This window comes from Rhincodon typus, chromosome 1, assembly GCF_021869965.1.
Source record: "Rhincodon typus isolate 14 chromosome 1, sRhiTyp1.1, whole genome shotgun sequence".
Classification (NCBI taxonomy): domain Eukaryota; kingdom Metazoa; phylum Chordata; class Chondrichthyes; order Orectolobiformes; family Rhincodontidae; genus Rhincodon; species Rhincodon typus.
This window is the reverse complement of record NC_063332.1, coordinates 511680-532492: the sequence shown is the minus strand read 5'-3', so window position 1 is coordinate 532492 and position 20813 is coordinate 511680. Positions and strand designations below refer to the sequence as shown.

Genomic DNA, 20813 nt, shown 5'->3' with positions numbered 1-20813 from the left:
CATTAACATGATGTCAACTGGAAACAAATGTTCTCCCACGCATTGTTCCAAGCAGTGTCCCATGTTGCTCTTAACGATAAATCTTTTCCATGAAATTGCCTCCTGGTAGTGATGGCAGTTCAATTTGTAAAGACTCCAGGAATGTGAATGCATGCATTCTGGCATCTTGAGGGAAAATTACATCAAGCTTGACTCGAACCAATCAGAGTCTGGAATGTACCATTCCATGAACTGCCTCTATTTTTCAAATTGATCAAAAGCTGACCACTGTTCTGCGGCTACCAACAAACATCTCTCTTCTCAATCATGTCCATAAGTTGAGACACAAAAACCAAATCCTTTGCAGTGTCAAGTCACGCATGTTCAGTCAGAAAACACTTTGAATCTTACTTTTTCCTGGCCCTGACATAACTAACATCATGATTTGCCTCCTTTTGGGTCATGAGATAGTGCAGGTCCACATTTTACAAATTATTTTTCCACTGCCGACATGGTCCAGCATCCAAAAAAATCTGATGGATGACCAAATCTTGTGTGTCAGGACTTAATTATTTCACACCAGAAGCTGCCGAGAGCAATATTTTTGTCAAAGAAATTCTTTGTTTGGTTTCCCTCCTGAAGAGATTGAAGGTAACATCATACAGGAAGAAACGAGACCAGTCCTATCTTCCACGGGCAATATCACCTCAGAATAGCATTATGCCTCACACTATTGTTCTATCCCATGAGTATCTGAACTGTGCAGTTCAGAAGGAGCTGGCTTTCATCGTGAATTTGTACTTCTGGCATATGTTTTGTGGCTTGGAGGAGAAAAAAGTTATCAGAAATTCCTGGTCCTTATACAGATATGTATGTGGCTTTTTAGAAGAGCAGGGTTAAATGCAACTTCCATCTCACAGTAATTGGAATCATAGAATCATAAAATTTACATAACAGCAAGAGGCCATTCGACTCATCGTGTCTGTATTGGCTCTCGAAAGAGCAATCCAGCTAGTCCCATTCCCCAGCCCTATCTCCATCGGTCTCTAAGTTCATCACTTTCAAATATATATGCAGCTCTCTTTTGAAAGCTCCTGCGGAATCAACCCCTATCATTATCCCAGGCAGCACATTCCAAATCCTAACAATGCTCTGGGTAAAGAGGTTTATGCTCATCTCACTCCCAGGTCTCTTGCTGACATTCTTGAAATTGTGACCTTTAGTTACTAACATAGCAACCAATGGAAACACATTATCCTTCAGAAAGTCATAAAGTCAGAGAAGTCTGCAGCATGGAAACAGGCCCTTCAGCCCAACTTGCCCATGCCATCCAGTTTTCACAATTTAAGCTTGTCCTATTTGCCTGTGTTTGGTCCATATCACTGCAAAGCTACCCCATTCATGTACCTGTCTGAATGATTCATAAATGATGAAATTGTACTCGTTTTCACCACTACCTTTCCATAAATATTTCTCCTTCATGTTGACTGAGGAGAGAATCATGGATGGTAAGGAAATAAGGAAAACAAATGGGGATGTTTTGGACCACATACATATTAGTATGAGAGGTGGTGTTTGTAGCCTTAGATAACATTAAAGTGGATAAGTCCCCTGGCCCTGATCAAGTCCATCCTCGGACATTGTGCGAGGCTAGGGAAGAAATTGCAGAGGCCCTTGCAGAGATTTTTTGCTTCATCTTTAGCCACTGGTGAAGGTCCGGAAGACTGGAGGGTGGCTCATGTTGTTCCATTGTTTAAGAAAGGTAGCATAGACAAGCCAGGGAACTACAGGCCAGTGAGCCTAACATCACTGGTAGGCAAGTTATTGGAGAGGAAACTGAGGGACAGGATCAACCAACATTTGGATATGTCAAGGTCTGATTAGGGACAGTCAGCATGGATTTGTGCGCGGGAAGTCTGACAAATGTTTTAGAGTTTTTTGAAGAGGTAACCAAGAGGATTGATGTGGGTAGAGCAGTGGATGCTGGCTATATGGACATTGTATGGCTTTTAACAAGGTCCACGCTAGTCATGAATGTTAGGTTGCATGGGATCCAGGGAGATATAGCTAATTGGATTCAAAATTCGTTCTTGATGGTAGGAAGCAGAGGGTGATGGTGGATGGTTGTTTCTCAGTCTGGAGGCCTGTAACAAGTCGTGTGCCACAGGGGTTGGTGCTGGGACCTTTGTTATTTGTTGGCAGATTGAAATTGGCAGATATGATGTGGTGAGCATCACAGAGACATGGGTGCAAGGGGATCAGGATTGGGAGCTGAATATCCAAGGATATACATCTTATCGAAAAAATAGGCAGGTGGACAGAGGGGTCGGGTTGCCTTATTAGTAAGAGATGAAATTAAATCAACAGTAAGTGATGAAGTAGGGTCAGTTGGTGTAGAATCTGTGTGCGTAGAGTTGAGGAACTGCAGAGGTAAGAAAACCATAGTTGGAATTATGTACGGGCCTCCAAACAGTAGTCAGGAGCTGGGCGCAAGATACACCAGGAGATAGAAAAAGTATGTAAGAAGGCAAAGTCACAGTGATCATGGGGGATTTCAATATGCAGGTGGACTGGGAAAATCATGTTGGTAGTGGATTGCAAGAAAAGGAATTTGTGAAATGTCTATGAGATGGCTTTTTGGAGCTGCTCGTGGTGGAGCCCACTCGGGAACAGGCAATACTGGATTTAGTGTTGTGCAATGAGGCAGACTTGATAAGGGAGGTTAAGGTAAAGGAACCCTTAGGAGGCAGTGATCATAAAATGATAGAATTTACCTGCAATTTGAGAGGGAGAAGATAGAACCAGAGGTAACAGTATTACAGCTGAATAAAGGTGACTACAGAGGTATGAGGGAGGAGCTGGGCAGAATTGACTGGAAGAAGGAGCCTAGCAGGAAAGACAGTGGAACAGCAATGGCAGGAGTTTCTTGGGATAATTCAGGAGACGCAGCAAAAATTCATCCCTAGGAAAAAGAAGCATGGTACAGGGAGGATGAGGCAACCATGGCTGACTAAGGAAATCAGGGAGAGCATAAAAGCAAAAGAGAAAGCATATAATGTGGTGAAGGGCAGTGGGAAACCAGAGAATTGGGAAGCTTACAAAGATCAACTGAGGGCAACAAACAAATAAATAAGGAGGGAGAAGATTAAACATGAGGGTAAGCTCGCCAGTAATATATAGATATATAAAGGGCAAAAGAGAGGCAAAAGTGGACATTGGACTATTGGAAAATGACGGTGGAAAGATAGTCATGGGGAGCAAGGAAATGGCTGAGGAACTGACTAATTACTTCGTGTCAGTCTTCACAGTGGAAGACACAAGTAATCTCCCAAAAATTCTAGAGGGACGGGGGTAGAGCTGAGTATGGTGGCCATCACCAAGGAGAAGGTGCTAGAAAAACTGAATGGCCTGAATGTGGATAAATATTCTGGACTAGATGGACTGCACCCCAGAGTTCTTAAGAAGATAACTGAAGATGTAATAGAGGCTTTGGTGGTGATCTTTCAGGAATTACTAGAGTCATGGAGGGTCCCAGAGGGCTAGAAAATCGCTGACATGACACCCTTGTTTAAAAAGGGAGTAAGGCAAAAGACTGAAAATTACAGGCCGATTCGCCGAATCTTAGTCGTGGGTAAAATTTTAGAGTTTATTGTGAAGGATGAGATTTCTGAACATTTGGAAGTGTATAGTAAAATAGGACAAAGTCAGGAACAAAAACAAAGTTGCTGGAAAGGCTCAGAAGGTCTGGCAGCATCTGTGAAGGAAAAATCAGAGTTAACATTTCGGGCCCAGTGACCCTTCCTCAGAACAGGTCACCGGACCCGAAATGTTAACTCTGATTTTTCCTTCACAGATTTTGCCAGAGCTGCTGAGCTTTTCCAGCAACTTTGTTTTTGTTCCTGATTTACAGCATCCGCAGTTCTTTTGATTTTTATAGGGCAAAGTCAGCATGGTTTCATCGAGGGGAGGTCATGCCTGACAAATCTGCTAGAATTCTTTGAGGAAGTAATGAGCAGGGTAGACCAAGGAGAGCCAATGGATGTTATCTACCTGGACTCCAAGAAGGCCTTTGATAAGGTGCCACACAGGAGGCTGCTGAGTAAGATAAGGGTCCATGGTGTTAGAGGCAAGATGCTAGCATAGATAGAAGATTGGCTCTCGAGCAGAAAGCAGAGAGTGGGGATAAAAGGGTCTTTCTCAGGATGGCAGCTGGTGACAAGTGGTGTTCTACAAGGGTCAGTGTTGGGACCACAACTTTTCATTTTGTACATTAATGATCCAGATGAAGGAACTGTGGGCATTCTGGCTAAGTTTGCAGACGATACAAAGATAGATGGAGGGGCAGGTAGTATTGAGGAGGTGGGCAGGCTGCAGAAGGATTTGGACAGGTTAGGAAAGTCGTCAAAGAAGTGGCATATGGAGTACAACGTGGGAAAGTGTGAGGTCATGCACTTTGGTAAGAAGAATAAAAGCATGGACTATTTTCTAAATGGGGAGAAAATTCAAAAATCTGAAGTGCAAAGAGACTTGGGAGTTCTAGTCCAGAATTCTCTCAAGGTAAATTTGCAGATTAAGTCAGTAGTTAGGAAGGCAAATGCAACTTTGGCATTTATTTTGAGAAGACTTGAATATAAAAGCAGGGATGTACTTCTGAGGCTCTATAAGGCTCCAGTCAGGCCACATTTGGAGTATTGTGCGCAGTTTTGGGCCCCATATCTCAGGAAGAATGATACTGGCCTTGGAGTGGGTTTAGAGGAGGTTCAAGAGAATGGCCCCAGGAATGAAAAGCTTAACATATGAGGAGTGTTTGAGGACTCTGTGTCTATACTCGATGGAGTTTAGAAGGATGAGGGAGGATCTAATTGAAACTTACAGAATATTGAATGGCCTGGACAGGGTGGATGTTGGGAAGATGTTTCCATTGGTAGGAGAGAGCTGGACTCGAGGGCACAGCCTTAGTTTAAAGGGAAATTGTGGATAAGGCATTTAACATGCTGGCCTTCATCTGTCAAGGTATTGAGTACAGGAGTTGGGGCATTATGTTACAGTTGTATAAGTCATTGGTGAGGCTGCACTTGGAGTATTGTTACAGAGATAGTAGGAACTGCCGATGCTGGAGAATCTGAGATAACAAGGTGTAGAGCTGGATGTTGAGTCCAGTTTTGGTCACCTGGTTATAGAAAATACATAGTTAGACTGGAAATTGTACAAAGAATATTTACAAGGATGTTGCCAGAACTAGTAGGCCTGAGTTCTCGGGAGAGGTTGGCCAGGATAAGACTTGATTCGTTGGAATGCAGGAGAATGAGGGGTGACCTTTATTGAGGTGTATAAAATCATGAGGGGCCGAGATAGGATGAATGCATATAGTCTTTTTCCCAGGATGAGGAATTGTAAACTAGAGGACATAGGTTTAAGCTGAGAGGGAAAAGATATAAGAAGGACCTGAGGGGCAACTTCAAAACGCAGACAGTGGTGTGTGTAAGGAATGGGCTGCCAGAAAGTCGTTGAAGCAGGTACAATAGCAACATTTAAAAAAAAGTTTGGGTTGGTACATGGATGGGAAGGGTTTAGAGGGATATGGACCAAATGGAGGGAGTTGGAACTAGCTGAGTGGGCAGTATGGTCAGCATGGACCAGTTTGGGCTGAAGGGCCTATTTTCATGCTGTATTATTCTGACTCTATGACTCTGGCAGCCTGTTCCAGACACTCACGACCCTCTGAGTGAAAAAAATTGCACCTCTAGATCCTTTTGTGTCTCTCTCCTCTCATAGATTCACCACTCTCTGGCTGAAGAAGATTCTGCTTATCTCTGTTCTAAAAGGTCTTCCCTTTACTCTAAGGCTGCGCCCTCGAGTCCTAGTCTCTCCTACCAATGGAAGCATCTTCCCAACATCCACTCTGTCCAGGCCATTCAATATTCTGTAAGTTTCAATTAGATCCCCCCTCATCCTTCTAAACTCCAAAGAGTATAGTCCCAGAGTCCTCAAACGTTCCTCATATGTTAAGCATTTCATTCCTGGGGCACGGTAAGGGAGACTAAGACTTGAAAGCTCACATGATGAAATTCTTCTTCACCACCTGGTCTACTTGTGATTCCATTTCAAGGAGCTATGAACCTGTATCCCTAGATCTCTTTGTTCCACAACACTTCTTCGGTGCCTACCATTAAGTGCGTACAGCAAACAGGGTTAAGGAAAATCCCAAAGCATTTTATTCATACACAAGGAGCAAGAGGGTAACTAGAGAAAGGGTTGGCCCACTCAAGGACAAAGGAGGGAAGTTATGCGAGGAGTCAGAGAAAATGAGTGAGATTCTTAATGAGTACTTTGCATCGGTATTCACTGAGGAGAGGGACATCACAGATGTTGAGGTTAGGGATAGATGTTTGATTACTGTAGGTCAAGTCGGCATAAGGAGGGGGGAAAGTGTTTGGTATTCTGAAAGGCATTAGGGTGGACAAGTCCCCAGGTCCGGATGGGATCTATCCCAGGCTACTGAGGGAAGTGAGAGAGGAAATAACTGGGGCCTTAACAGATATCTTTGCAGCATCCTTGTGCACAGGCGAGGTCCCAGAGGACTGGAGAATTGCTAATGCTGTCCCCTTGTTTAAGAAGGGTAGCAAGGATAATCCAGGTAATTATAGACCGGTGAGCCTGACGTCAGTGGTGGGGAAGCTGCTGGAGAAGATACTGAAGGATAGGATCTATTTACATTTGGAAGAAAATGGGCTTATTAGTGATAGGCAGCATGGTTTTGTGCAGGGAAGGTCATGTCTTACCAACTTGATAGAATTCTTTGAGGAAGTGACAAAGTTGATAGATGAGGGAAGGGCTGTAGATGTCACATACATGGACTTCAGTAAGGCGTTTGAGAAGGTTCCCCATGGTAGGCTGATGGAGAAAGTGAAGTCGCATGGGGTCCAGGGTGTACTAGCTAGATGGATAGAGAACTGGCTGGGCAACAGGAGACAGAGAGTTGTAGTGGAAGGGAATTTCTCAAAATGGAGAACTGTGACCAGTGGTGTTCCACAGGGATCTGTGTTGGGCCCACTGTTGTTTGTGATATACATAAATGATCTGGAGGAAGGTATAGATGCTCTGATTAGCAAGTTTGCAGACGACACTAAGATTGGTGGAGTAGCAGATAATGAAGGGGACTGTCGGAGAATGCAGCAGAATATCAATAGATTGGAGAGTTGGGCGGAGAAATGGCAGATGGAGTTCAACCCAGGCAAATGCGAGGTGATGCGTTTTGGAAGAGCCAATTCAAGAGCGAACTATGTGGTAAATGGAAAAGCCCTGGGGAAAATTGATGCACAGAGAGATCTGGGTGTTCAGGTTCATTGTACCCTGAAGGTGGCAACGCAGTTGGATAGAGTGGTCAAGAAGGCATACGGCATGCTTTCATTCATCGGATGGAGTATTGAGTACAAGAGTTGGCAGGTCATGTTACAGTTGTATAGGATTTTGGTTCGACCACATTTGGAATACTGCGTACAGTTCTGGTCGCCACATTAGCAAAAGGATGTAGATGCTTTGGAGAGGGTGCAGAGGAGGTTCACCAGGATGTTGCCTGGTATGGAGGGCGCTAGCTATGAAGAGAGGTTGAGTAGATTAGGATTATTTACATTAGAAAGTCGGAGGTTGAGGGGGGACCTGATTGAGGTCTACAAAGTCATGACAGGTATAGACAGGGTGGATAGCAAGAAGCTTTTTCCCAGAGTGGGGAACTCAATCACTAGGGGTCACGATTTCAAGGTGAGAGGGGAAATGTTTAAGGGAGATATGCATGGAAAGTTCTTTCCGCAGAGGGTGGTGGGTGCCTGGAACGCGTTGCCAGCGGAGGTGGTAGAGGCGGGCACGATAGCATCATTTAAGATGTATCTAGACAGATACATGAATGGGCAGGGAGCAGAGGGATACAGATCCTTGGAAAATAGGCGACAAGTTTAGATAGGGGATCTGGATCGGCGCAGGGTTGGAGGGCCGAAGGGCCTGTTCCTGTGCTGTAATTTTCTTTGTTCTTTGTTCTTTATAAGTTTGATTGATTGATTTATTTATTGTCAAAGTACAGTGAAAAGCTTTGATTGTGAGCAGTACATGCCGATCATATTAAGCAAGGATGTACAGATCAAAAAGATATAGACACAGGCATACAGGTTACATTGCACATAGTGTGCACTAAGTCAGATCAACGTTTGCAAAATCAATATATTTGAGGCAAGAGAGTCCATTCATCCATCTAATAATGACTGGGAAGAAGCTGTTCCTCGACCTGCTCGTGCATGTGTTCAGGCTTCTGTATCTTCTGCCTGATGAAAGAGATTGTACGAGGTCATTACCGGGGTGCGACGATTTTTGATGATGTTGGCAGCTATGTAAATGGAGTCCATGGATGGAAGGTTGATTTCTGTGATGGTTTGAGCTCTGCACACAACCTTCTGTAGGTTCTTACGGTCCTGGCAGAGCAGTTGCCACACCAGGCTGTTATGCACCTGGACCATCCTACCTTGGTTGCTTTAAAAAAATGCAACACCTTGTGTTTATCTAAATTGAACTCCATCTGCCATTCCTCAGCCCACTAGCCCAGTTGATCAAGATCAAAATCTCACTGCATTCCCAGATAACCTTCTTTGTTGTCCACTATACCACCAATCTTGGTGTCATCTGTAAACCTGTTGAGCATACCTCTTAGATTCTCATGTAAATCATTGACATAAATGACGAAAAACAGTGGACACAACACCGATCTCTGTGGCTCACCGCTGGTCACAGGCCTCCAGTCTGAATAACAACCCTCCACCATCATCCTCTGTCTTCTACTGTCAAGCCAGTTTTGTATCCAATTGGCTAGCTCTCCCTGGATTCTCTGGAACTTACCCTTACTTAATAACCTACCATGTGGTGTCATGTCAAAGGCCTTGCTAAAGTTCATGTAAACAATGCCTACCGCAATGCCTTCATCTGCTTTCTTGGTTGCTGCTTCAAAAAGCTCAATCAAATTAGGATTATTTACATTAGAAAAGACGGAGGTTGAGGGGGGACCTGATTGAGGTCTACAGAATCATGACAGGTATAGACAGGGTGGATAGCAAGAAGCTTTTTCCCAGAGTGGGGGACTCAATTACTAGGGGTCACGATTTCAAGGTGAGAGGGGAAAAGTTTAAGGGAGATATGTGTGGAAAGTTCTTTACGCAGAGGGTGGTGGGTGCCTGGAACGCGTTGCCAGCAGAGGTGGTAGAGGCAGGCAGGATAGCATCATTTAAGATGTATCTAGACAGATACATGAATGGGCAGGGAGCAGAGGGATACAGATCCTTGGAAAATAGGCGACAGGTTTAGATAGAGGATATGGATCGGCACAGGCTTGGAGGGCCGAAGGGCCTGTTCCTGTGCTGTAATTTTCTTTGTTCTTTGTTCTTTGTTCAAATTCATGAGACATGATTTCTCAAGCACAAAGCCACGCTGGCTATCTCAAATGCATCCTTGCCTCTCCAAATGCTTGTAGATACTGTCTCTCAGAATCCCCTCTAACAACTTACTCACCACAGATCAGGCTCACTGATCAGTAATCCCCACTGATCAGTAATCCCTGCAGCCTTTCTTAAATAATGGTACAATATTAGCCACCCTCCAATCTTTGGGAATTTCACCTGTGGCTATCGATGATACAAGTATCTCTGCTAGGGGCCCCTGAATTTCCTCCCTCGCCTCCCACAAAATCCTTTCTTTCTTTATTCATTCACGGGATGAGGGTGTCGCTGGCCAGGCAGCATTTATTGCCCATCCCTAATTACCCGGAGGGAAGTTAAGAGTCAGCCACATTGCTGTGGGTCTGGAGTCACATGTAGGCCAGACCAGGTAAGGATGACGGTTTCCTTCCTTAAAGGATATGAATGAACCAAATAGGTTTTCCCTGACAATTGACAATGGATTCATGGTCATTATTAGACTCTTAATTCCAGATGTTTATTGAACTCAAATTCCATCATCTGCTATGATAGGATTTGAAACTGGGTCCCCAGAACATTATCTGGGTCTCTGGGTTAACAGTCCAGCAATAATACCACTAGGCCATTGCCTCCCCCTCCTGGGATACACTTCATCAGGTCCCAGGGATTTATCTATTTTAATGCATTTTCAGACTTCTAGCACCTGCTGTTCTGTAATGTGGATACTCTTCAAGACATCATTATTTATTTTCCCAAGTTCCCTAGCATCCATACTTTTCTCAACAGTAAATACTCATGCGAAATATTCATTTAGTATCTCACCCATCTCTTGTGGCTCTGCATGTAGATCTTTAAGAGGCCCTATTCTCTCCCTAGTTAATTGTTTGCCCTCCATGTGCTTGTGGAATCTTTTGGATTGTCCTTTACCTTGCCGATGCTATCTCTTATCCCCTTTTAGCCCTTCTGTTTTCTCTCTCAAATGTACCCTGACACCCTCTATACTCCTCACGGGATTCGAGCTGGACTAGAGCCCTAATTAACTCACTTTCAAAAGCCTCCCACTTACCAGGCGTCCCTTTGCCTGCAAATAGCCTCCCCAAATCAACTTTTGAAAGTTCCTGTCTAAGACCAACAAAATTGGCCTCGCCTCAATTTAGAAATTTAATTTGTAGACCAGACCAATGCTTTTCCAAAGCTGTTTTAGAACTAATGAAATTATGGTTACTGGTCCCAAAGTGCTCCCCCACTAACACTTCCTTCACTTGCCCCACCTTATTTCCAAAGAGCAGGTCAGGTTTTGCCTCTGCTGTAGTAGGGCCATCTACATATTGCATGAGAAATTCTCCCTGAACACACTTAACAAATTTCTCTTCATCCAAGCCCTTAACATTAAGGCAGTCCCAGTCGCTGTTCTATACCTTGTCAAAAATGTGCATAATTCAGAACACCTCAATGAGGTCACCTCTCTTCTCCTAGGAGAATAAGGCCAGTCTCTCTAATCTTTCCTTGTATCTAAAATCCCTCATTCCTGGTATCTTTCCAATAAATCTCCTTTGAACTCTGTCCGAGGCTTTAAGATCCTTCTTTAAATAAGGTGCCTAGAACTGAACACAACACTCCAAATGTGGTCTAACCAATGATTTGTAGAGGTCTAACATCATTTCCTTGCTTTTATACTCTATGCCACTATTTATAAACGTAAGGATCCTACAGGCCTTCTTAAAAACTCTTTCAACTTGCCTGGCCACCTTCAGAGATTCATGTACGTGAGCTCTGAGGTCTCTCTGCTTTTGTACTCCCCTCAAAGTTGTACCATTGAGCTTGTGATAACAAGGTGTAGAGCTGGATGAACACAGCAGGCCAAACAGCATCAGGGGAGCAGGAAAGCTGACGTTTCAGGCCTAGACCCTTCTTCAGAAAAAATGAGCTTGTATTGTCTTTCCATGATTCTTCTACTAAAATGCATTTCCTCACATTTCTCTGCATTGAAATTCATCTACCAGGTGTCTGTCCATTTGGCCGACCTGTCATTGCCCCTCTGAAGTCACTCTGCATCAGCGTCATAATTCACTATTATCCCTAGCTTAGTATCATCTGTAAATTTTGAGATCTTGCTATCACCATCCATCTCCAAATTGTTTATATATCTATCAAAAAAAAACAAGAGTCCCAACACTGATCCCTGGGGAATACCACTTTCAATACGTCTCCAATCTGAGAAATGCCCAGTTATACTTGCCCTCCTTTTCCTATCTTTTAACTAACTTTGAATCCATGCTGCCAAGGACCCATTAATCTCAAACATTTCTAGGATAGAATAGAATCTCCTTTTATTGTCACGTGTTCTCAAGTATAGACATACAAGAGTAAAGTGAAAAGTTTATAATGTTGCATCTTATGGTGCCATCTTAGGCACAAAGTACCTTGGTACAAAAGAGGAATGAATAAGAAAAGAAGTTGCATTACCTTACAGTGATTCATAGTATAAGTCAGAAATAAGACATAGTTAAAAGGATAGACATTACAGTAGGATTAACATTACATTGAAGTAGCTCAGTGCAGGGGCTTTCACACATGGTCTGACTGGCCTCGCAAACAGCTGATCACCTGTGTCAGACCCCAGTCCAACATCCATCCCCGCTCCACTACAACCCGCTCCGCTCTGGTTCTCACCTTTGGTTTGTTCTGCACTGGCTCTCAGCCAGTCCGCACTGCTCCAGACCTCCCATGCACTTCGCTTCAGCTCTCAGCCACTTTGCACCGCTGTAGATCTTCAGCTCACTCCGTGCTGGTTCTCAACCACTCCATGCCACACCAGGTCTCCAACCTGCTACGACTCTCAGTCCGTTCCAAGCGTCCAGTCTGCTGCGCTCTGGCTCTCAGCAGCTCCAAGGTAAGTTTTCTTATCAGAGAAAGAAAGCCCTTTAAAATCTTAGAAGAAAAAGACAGGAAGAAAAGTGGGGGGGCGGGAGAGCAAAGAAAGAAAAGGATGGATTGATGAGCCCTGGGCTGAGGAGCCTGAACACCTACTCCGCCACCACCATCTTGAACTAATTTGCTCACCAACCTGCCATGGCACCGTATCAAATACTTTCAGAAAGTCCAATGTACAACATCCACAGCACTACCCTCATCCACCACCTGTGTCAGCTTGTCAAAAGAACTCAATTAAATTTGACTGACGGGTCTGTAGTTTCCAGGGTTATCCTTTGCCTCTTTCTTAAACAACGGTGTCTCATTTACAATTCTCCTGTCTCCCGGGACTAATGCTATGTTGAGAGCAGTCTGGAAAATTTCTGTCAACACCTCCTTGATTTTCTCTCTTACCTCTTTCATAATCTGGGATGCATTTCATCCAGACCTTCTCTACCTGGAGTACTGCCAGCCTTTTTAGCACCTCTTCTTTATCTATCACTATACTGCTCAGTTGCTCAACACTCGTGTTTTCAACTAGGCATTGTCACCATCTTCCATTTTGCTAAAGACAGAAGCAAAATATTCATTTAGTACCTCTGACATACCTTTGCTTCAGTGACATCGCAGCAGAACTGATATGGAACTGTTCTGATGGAGAATCATACTGGATTTGAAACATTAACTCTGTTCCTGAATCATAGAATCCCTACAGTGTGGAAGCAGGCCATTCGGCCCATCGACTCCACACTGACCCTCTGAAGAACATCCCATCCAGACTGACCCCCTCACCCTATGCCTGTAACCCTGCATTTCCCATGGCTAACGCACCTAGCCTGCACATCTCTGAACACTATGGGCAAATTAGCATGGCCAGTTCACCTAGCCAGCACATCTTTGGACTTATCTCTCTATAGATTTGCTGACTTTCACCAGCACTTACCGTTTTTATTTATCATTAAAATTATTTGTTATTTTAGAAGCTGAAATCTGTAAAATGCAGACAGTACTGATTGAAATAATTGTCTGTGAAAAGATTTGATTGATGCAATTTGTCTTGTGTTTACTTTCCTCACAGCCAGAGCCAGCTGTGCATTTTCACCTCAAACTGACTGAGAGATGCTTTTTTTCCAGGTTAAGCGGGATGTACTGTCAGAGACAAAATACCTTGAGGTGGTGCTTGTGGCAGACAAAGATCTGGTGAGTTTTTCAAAAAATGTATTCATGAAATGTGGGTGTCAATGGCTGGGCCAGCATTTATTTCCCATCCCTAATTGCCCTTGAGAAGATGGTGTTGAGTTGCCTTCTAGAACCACTGCAGTCAATGTGCTGTAGATTGAACAACAGCGCCCTTAGGGAGGGAATTCCAAGATTTTGACTCAACAACAGTGAAGGCAATATATTTCCATGTCAGGATGATGAGTGGCTTGAAGGGGAACTTGAAGATCGTGCTGTCCTACTAGATAGAAGTGGTTGTGGGTTTGGAAGGTGCTGTCTGAGGATCTTTGGTGAATTTCTGCAGTGAATCTTGTAGATAGTACACACTGCTGCTACTGAGTGTTGGTGGTGGAGGGAGTGAATGCTTGTGGAGGTGGTGCCAATCAAGCGGCTGCTTTGTCCTGGATGGTGTCAAGCTTCTTGAGTGTTGTTAGGGCTGCACTCATCCAGGCAAGTGGGGAGTATTCCATCACACTCCTGACTTGTGCCTTGTAGATGGTGGGCAGGCTTTGGGTAGTCAGGAGGTGAGTTCATTGTCTCAGAATTCCTTGCCCCTGGCCTGCTCTTGTAGCCACTATTTTATGTGGCCATTCCAGTTGAGTTTCTGGTCAGTGGTAACCCCCACGATGTTGATAGTGAGGGGTTCAGTAATGGTAACACCATTGAATATCAAGAGGCGGTGGCTAGATTGTCTCCTATTGGTAATGGTCATTGTCTGGCATTTGTGTGGCACGAATGTTACTTGCCACTTGTATTCCGAAACTTGGATATTATCTAGATCTTGTTGCATTTGAACACGGACTGCTTCAGTATCTGAGGAGCCACGAATGGTGCTGAACATTGTGCAATCATCAGCGAACATCCCCAATTCTGACCTTATGATGGAGGGAAGGTCACTGATGAAGCAGCTGAAGATGGTTGGGTCAAGGACACTACCCTGAGGAACTCGTGCAGAGATGTCCTCGAGCTGAGATGGCTGACCTCCAAGAATAACAACCAACTTCTGATGTGTCAGGTATGACTCCAACGAGTCTCCTGATCTCCATTGATTCCAGATTTGCTAGGGCTCCTTGATGCCACACTCGGTCGAATGTAGCCTTGATATCAAGGGCTGTCACCCTCACCTCACCTCTGGAATTCAGCTCTTCTGCCCATGTTTGAACCAAGGCTGTAATGAGGTCAGGAGCTGAGTGGCCGTGGCAGAACCCAAACTGGGCGTCACTGAGCAGGTTATTGCTGAGCAGGTGCTGCTTGATAGCGCTGTTAGTGACATCTTCCATCACTTTACTGATGATCAAGAGGAGACTGATGGGGTGGGAATTGGCTGGGTTGTATTTGTCCTGTTTTTTGTGTACCGGACATACTTGGGCAATTTTCCACATTGTCGGGTAGATACCAGTGTTGTAACTGTACTGGAACAGCTTGGCTCAGGGAGCGGCAAGTTCTGGAGCACAAGGCTTCAGTACTATTGCCGGGATGTTGTCAGGGCCCATAGCCTTTGCAGTATCCAGTGTCTCCAACTGTTTCTTGATATCACGTGGAGTTACATGGAGGGATTTCCTTCTAAGTGTTGAGATTTGAAGAATGAGAGGTGGTCTTATTGAAAGAGACAAGATTCTCAGGAGGCTTGACAGGGTAGGTTGGAGAGGCTGTTTCCCCTTATGGGACAGTTTAGGACAAGAGGGCATAATCTTAAATTAAGGGGTCGCCCATGGAAGACAGAGATAAGGAGCAGGAATTTCTGCTCTGCTCTCCAAAGGAACTCTTTACCGTAGAGGGCTTTTGTAGTTGAGATCAAGTGTGGGATAATGAAATTTGTGATAGACCTCTTTTGGTCACTGAATGTTCAACAAGTATTTGCTTTCTTTTCAGCTCACGAAACGTGGGAGTAGAGAAGCTACAGTGAGCCTATTGCTTTCTGTTGCCAATACATTGGACTTGGTGAGTGTGGAGAGATTTTTGATCAACCTGTTTTTACATGTGATAACACACCTCTGGAGTGGGAGGGGCCTGCGACCAGTCCTCCTGGTTGAGTGGTAGGGACAATGTGACTGTGCCTTAGGAGCCCTCCTGAGTATGGAGACTGTGTTCACACTGATGAGAGGTTCTTCTTTCTTTTCCATTTCTCTGTTTCAGTCTCCCTCTGCTCCCAGCTGGCTCAAGATCAAACTGACAGGAAATCCAGTCCTGTGGAAACTCACGTTTCAAATCTCTGACATTAGATTAACACATTCCCTGATTTTCAGCTCATCCCTGTGGTTTTCACCCTCTCTGTGACAGTGATCTTATACACTGACAGTGTCCACATTCTGAATCTGGATAACTCTCTCAGGTCAAATTACAGGGACATTATTCAGATATTTCCACACTGTACTTTCTGCTTTCAACTAGATCCACTGTGCTGCTCTGCCTTTGCACCAGCTTTTAGAACCCTCCAAACACTCAAATTTTCTCATCTTTCCTTTCTGTATCTATCTCTGTCTGCCACTTAGCTCTGTCTCACTCTCCTCATTTTCTCCCCCCTCTCTCTCTGTCTCTCCTTCTCTCTCTCCACCTCTCCCTCTCCCTCTGTCCCTCTCAGATTGCATTCTGTTTCCGCGGCCTCTGTTTCTCTCTCTGTGTCTCTCTCTCTCACTCACTCTCTCTCCGTCTTTCTCTATCTCCTCCTTTCTCACTCTTAGACTGCATTGTGTTGCTCTCTCTCTCTTTCTGTTTCTCAGACTGCACTCTGTCCCTCTCTCTCCCCACTTCTCTCTCTCTCTCAGACTGCGCTCTCTTCCCCCTCTCTCTCTCAGACTGCACTCTGTCCCTCTCTCCCCACTTGTCTCTCTCTCTCAGACTGTGCTGTCTTCCCTCTCTCTCTCAGACTGCACTCTGTCCCTCTCTCGCCCCACTTCTCTCTCCCTCTCTCAGACTGCATTCTCTTCCCCCTCTCTCTCAGACTGCACTCTGTCCCTCTGTCTCAGAACTGGTAACTCTCAATCTGGAATGGGGCTGCACCCTTCCTGACAGTTGCCCAGACGTGGCCTGCTTTTTGGCAAGGTCCTGAAGGTTCTGGAACACAAATTGGCGCAGGCGGGAACTTCCTCTTAGGAGTCATAGAATCACAGAGGTCTACAGCATAGAAGCAGGCCCTTTGCCGCCTAGTTTTCACAATTTAATCTAGTCCCATTTGTCTGCATTTGATCCATATACCTCCATATTTATCTCATCCGTGCAACTGTCTAAATATTCCTTAAATGACAAAATTATACTTGCTTCCACCACTACCTCTGGCAGTCTGTCCATCCTCTGTGTGAAAAAATTGCCCCTCTGGAACCTTTTGTATCTCTCCCCTCTCACATAAAAAATACGATCTTGAGTTTTAGAATCACCTACCATGGAGAAATGCTGTCAGCTATCTACCTTATCTATGCCTGTCTTGATTTCATAGACTTGTATAAGGTCACCTGTATACAGTACTGCAAATGTGGCCTGACCAACATCTTGTACAGTTCCAACTCCCACACTCAGTTATCTGACCGATGAAAGCTACCATGCTGAAAGCCTTCTTCACCATCCTGTCTATCTGTGATTCCATTTTCAAGGAGGTATGAACCTGTACCCCTAGATCTCTTTGTTCTATAGCACTCCTCAGGGCCCTACCATTGACTGTGTAAGTCCTGCCCTGGTTTGCCTTACCAAAATACCACACTTTGCATTTACCCAAATTAAACTCCATCTGCCATTGCTCAGCCCACTGGCCCAGTTGATCAAGATCTTGCTGCATTCCCAGATAATCTTCTTCACTGTTGACATCTTGGAGTCATTTGCAAACTTCCTAACTATGCCTCCTGTATTCCCATCCAAATCATTGATGTAAATCGCACATAGTAGTGAACCCAGCACTGATCCCTGTGGCACACTGCGGGTCACAGGCCTCCAGTATAATAACAACCTTCTACCATCACCCTCTGTCTTCTACCATCAAGCCAATTTTGCATATGATTGGCTAGCTCTCCCTGGATCCCATGAGATTTAACCTTACTCAAAAACCTACCATGTGGTACCTTGTCAAAGGTCTTGTTAAACTCCACGTAGATAACGTCTACCGCTCTGCCATCATCTACTTGCCCCAGAATATGGGCTATGAGAGAGAAGTTGGTGGCACCTTTCCTGGTGGTGTGGTGAAGGTGATTGACCTTCTCCCTGCAGTTTTGTCCATTCCTCCGGTTTGGTCTCACTCAGGTCGCAGCCTCAGACTCTACTAGATCTGGCAAGAGACTCTCATGTTTGACTTTCTGTATCTCTAATACTGTAGCCTCATCATACACAATCACTCTCACAATTGCCTACAACATCTTCCTTCACTCACAGCCACCCACTGTATCCTGCTGATATCACTAACCCTCTGCACCACATACTCACTTGCTCAGGACAGCCCTCCAGCTGTATCCGCAGCAACAGCTGGGTCACTGACTTCGATCACACTTAATGCTTGCCTCTCTCTTATTCCAGAAGGCAAACATCCCACAGTAGGCCAGAAAGAATCAAACCGGTTGGTATGTTTCCCTAATTTCAGCTCCTCACCCCGAATGTGGATATATCATCACGCTGACTGTCCTGAGTAGGCCCTGTACTAATTCAGATGCTGCCCTTCACTTACAATGCTGGAAGCCCCTGAGCAAAGGCCCTGGTGGCCTAGCAGTCTCCTGGTGTGGCGTTCTTACAGCGATATGTGGTGGTCTCTCGGCCTGGCGTAGCCTCAGCATGGTCTCCCGGTCTCGAGGGGATTTCAGAGCGATCCCCCCGCCTCATGAACCTCGAGGTGAAGCCCGGCGCTGTCTGGAATAAGTCCAGGTGCAGACTGGAAGTGAGGTGCCAGCTAATTCAATTACAAGGGGGCACAGGTTTGAAGTGAGAGAGCAAAAGTTTAAAGAAGATGTGCGAGAAAAGTTTTTCATGCAGAGAGTGGTAGGAGCCTGAAATGCACTGCCAGAGGAGGTGGTGGAAGCAGGCACGTTGGCAATACTTAAGAGGCATCTGGATGGTTACATGAATAGGGAGAGAATGGAGGGATATAGAACAAATAAGGGCTGAAGGTTTTTCTTTTGTTTAGTCAGGGCATGATGATCGGCACAGGCTTGGAGGGCCGAAGGGCATGCTCTGTGCTGTACTGTTCTATGTTCTATGTTCTATGTTCCTGTACCATACTTCTCTTTTATTCTTTTGTACAGAAGAGGAGCTGCTGGAGGTCTTAAAATGTCTAAAGGTAGATAAATTGCAGGGACCTGATCAATCATATACCAGCACATTGTGGGAAGCCAGGGAAGACATTGCAGGGCCACTAGCAGTGACACTTGTATCATTGACAGCCATGGGTGAGGAGTCGGAGAACTGGAAGGTGGCTAATGTTATGCCGTCATTTAAGAAAGGCTGGAAAGAAAAGCCAGGAAACTATAGACTGTTGAGTCAGTGGTGGGTAAGTTTTTGGAGGGGATTCTGAGAGACAGGATCTACATACATTTGGAAAGGCAAGGACTGATAGGATTTAGTCTGCATGACTTTGTGTGTGGGAAATCGTGTCTCACAAATTTGGTTGAGTTATTTCAAGCGGTGACCAAAAATATAGATGAAGGCAGAGTGGTAGACGTTGTTTGCATGGACTTTAGCAAGGCCTTTGAAAAGGTTCTGCACAGGAGACTGGTTAGTAAAGAGAGATCACGTGAAATCCAGGGGGAGTTAGCCAATTAGGTCCAAAACTGGTTTAACGATAGGAGGCAGAGGGTGGTGGTAGAGGATTGTTTATCAGACCGGAGACCTGTGACCAGCGGTGTGTTTCAAGAATTGGTGGTGGGTCCACAGGTGTTTGTCTTATATATAAACTTTTTGAATGAGAATATAGGAAGCATGGCTCATAAGTTTGCAGATGACACCGAAGTGGACAGTGAAGAAGGTTATCTCAGAGCACAACGGGATCTTGATCAGCTGGGCCAGTGGGCCAGTGGGCCAAGGTGTGGCACATGGAGTTTAATTTAGATAAATGCGAGGTGATGCATTTTGAAAAGGCAAACCAGGGCAGGACTTACACAGATGATGGCAGTGTCTTGGGGAGTGATTGATTTATTCTTTGGTTGAGTTATTGTTGTCACATGCAGTTTGGGAGACCAAATGGGGAGGCGATAACCTAGTAGTATGATCGTTGGACTGTTAATCCAGAGATCCAGATAATGTTCTGCGGACCTGGGTTCAAATCCCAATACAGCAGGTGGTGGAATTTGACTTCATTAAATATCTGGAATCAAAAATCTAATGATGACTGTGAATACATTGCCAATTGTCAGAGGAAAAACCCATCTGGTTCATTAATGGCCTTTAGGGAAGGAAACTGCCATTCTTACCTGGTCTGACCTACATGTGACTCCAGACCCACAGCAATGTGGTTGACTCTGAACTGCCCTCTGGGCAATTAGGGATGGTCAATAAATGCTGCCTGGTCAGCGATGCCCTCATCCTGCGAATGAATAAAAAGAAATGTTCATAAGAAATATGAGATAGGGGCACGAGATACTTTGGCTGAGAAGATTAGGATGAATCCAAAGAGATTCCTTAAGTATATTAAAGGAAAAAGAATAACGAGAGAGAGAATAGGACCCCTCAAGGACCAAAGTGGACATGTATGTGGATCTGCAGGACATGGGCGAGGTCCTCAATGAATATTTCTCCTCTATGTTTACTGTGAAGAAAGACATGAAGTCTTCAGAACTTGGGGAAGTTAGTGGTGACTTCTTTGGGGCATTCCATATCACAGTAGTAGGAGGTGTTGCAGTATTAGAATATATGAAGTTGGATAAATCTCCTGGTCCTTATCATATGTATCCAAGAACCCTGCAAGAGGCTAGGGAAGAAATTGCGGGGGCCTTGGCTGATATATTTGCATCATCGTTAGCCACAGGTGAGGTCCCGGAAGACTGGAGGGGAGGGAATGTTGTGCCATTACTCAAGAAGGGCTGCAAAGAAAAGCCTGGGAATTATAGACGAGTAAGCTTAACATCTGTGCGAGGTAAGTTACATGAGAAGATTCTGAGGAATAAGATATACATGCATTTGGAAAGACAGGGTTTGATTAGGAGTAGTCAGCATGGCTTCATGCGTGGGAGATCATGCTTTATGAATTTGTTAGAGTTCTTTGATGAAGTGACAAGGAAGGTTGATGAGGGCAGGGTGGTAGACATAGTCTATATGGATTTCAATAAGGCCTTTGAAAAG

At 44.7% G+C, this 20813-nt stretch overlaps 1 protein-coding gene across 1 annotated transcript in view; it reads left to right on the top strand.

Annotated features, from left to right (window-relative positions):
• Positions 1-15781, top strand: part of LOC125483525 (disintegrin and metalloproteinase domain-containing protein 12-like) — a 54060-nt gene extending 38279 nt beyond the window's left edge. Inside the window, exons 4-6 of the mRNA XM_048599231.1 lie at positions 13482-13547; positions 15438-15506; positions 15719-15781. Coding sequence (XP_048455188.1) covers positions 13482-13547; positions 15438-15506; positions 15719-15781 — 198 coding nt within the window. The remainder of the gene's footprint in view (positions 1-13481; positions 13548-15437; positions 15507-15718) is intronic.
• Positions 15782-20813: the final 5032 nt, after the last annotated feature.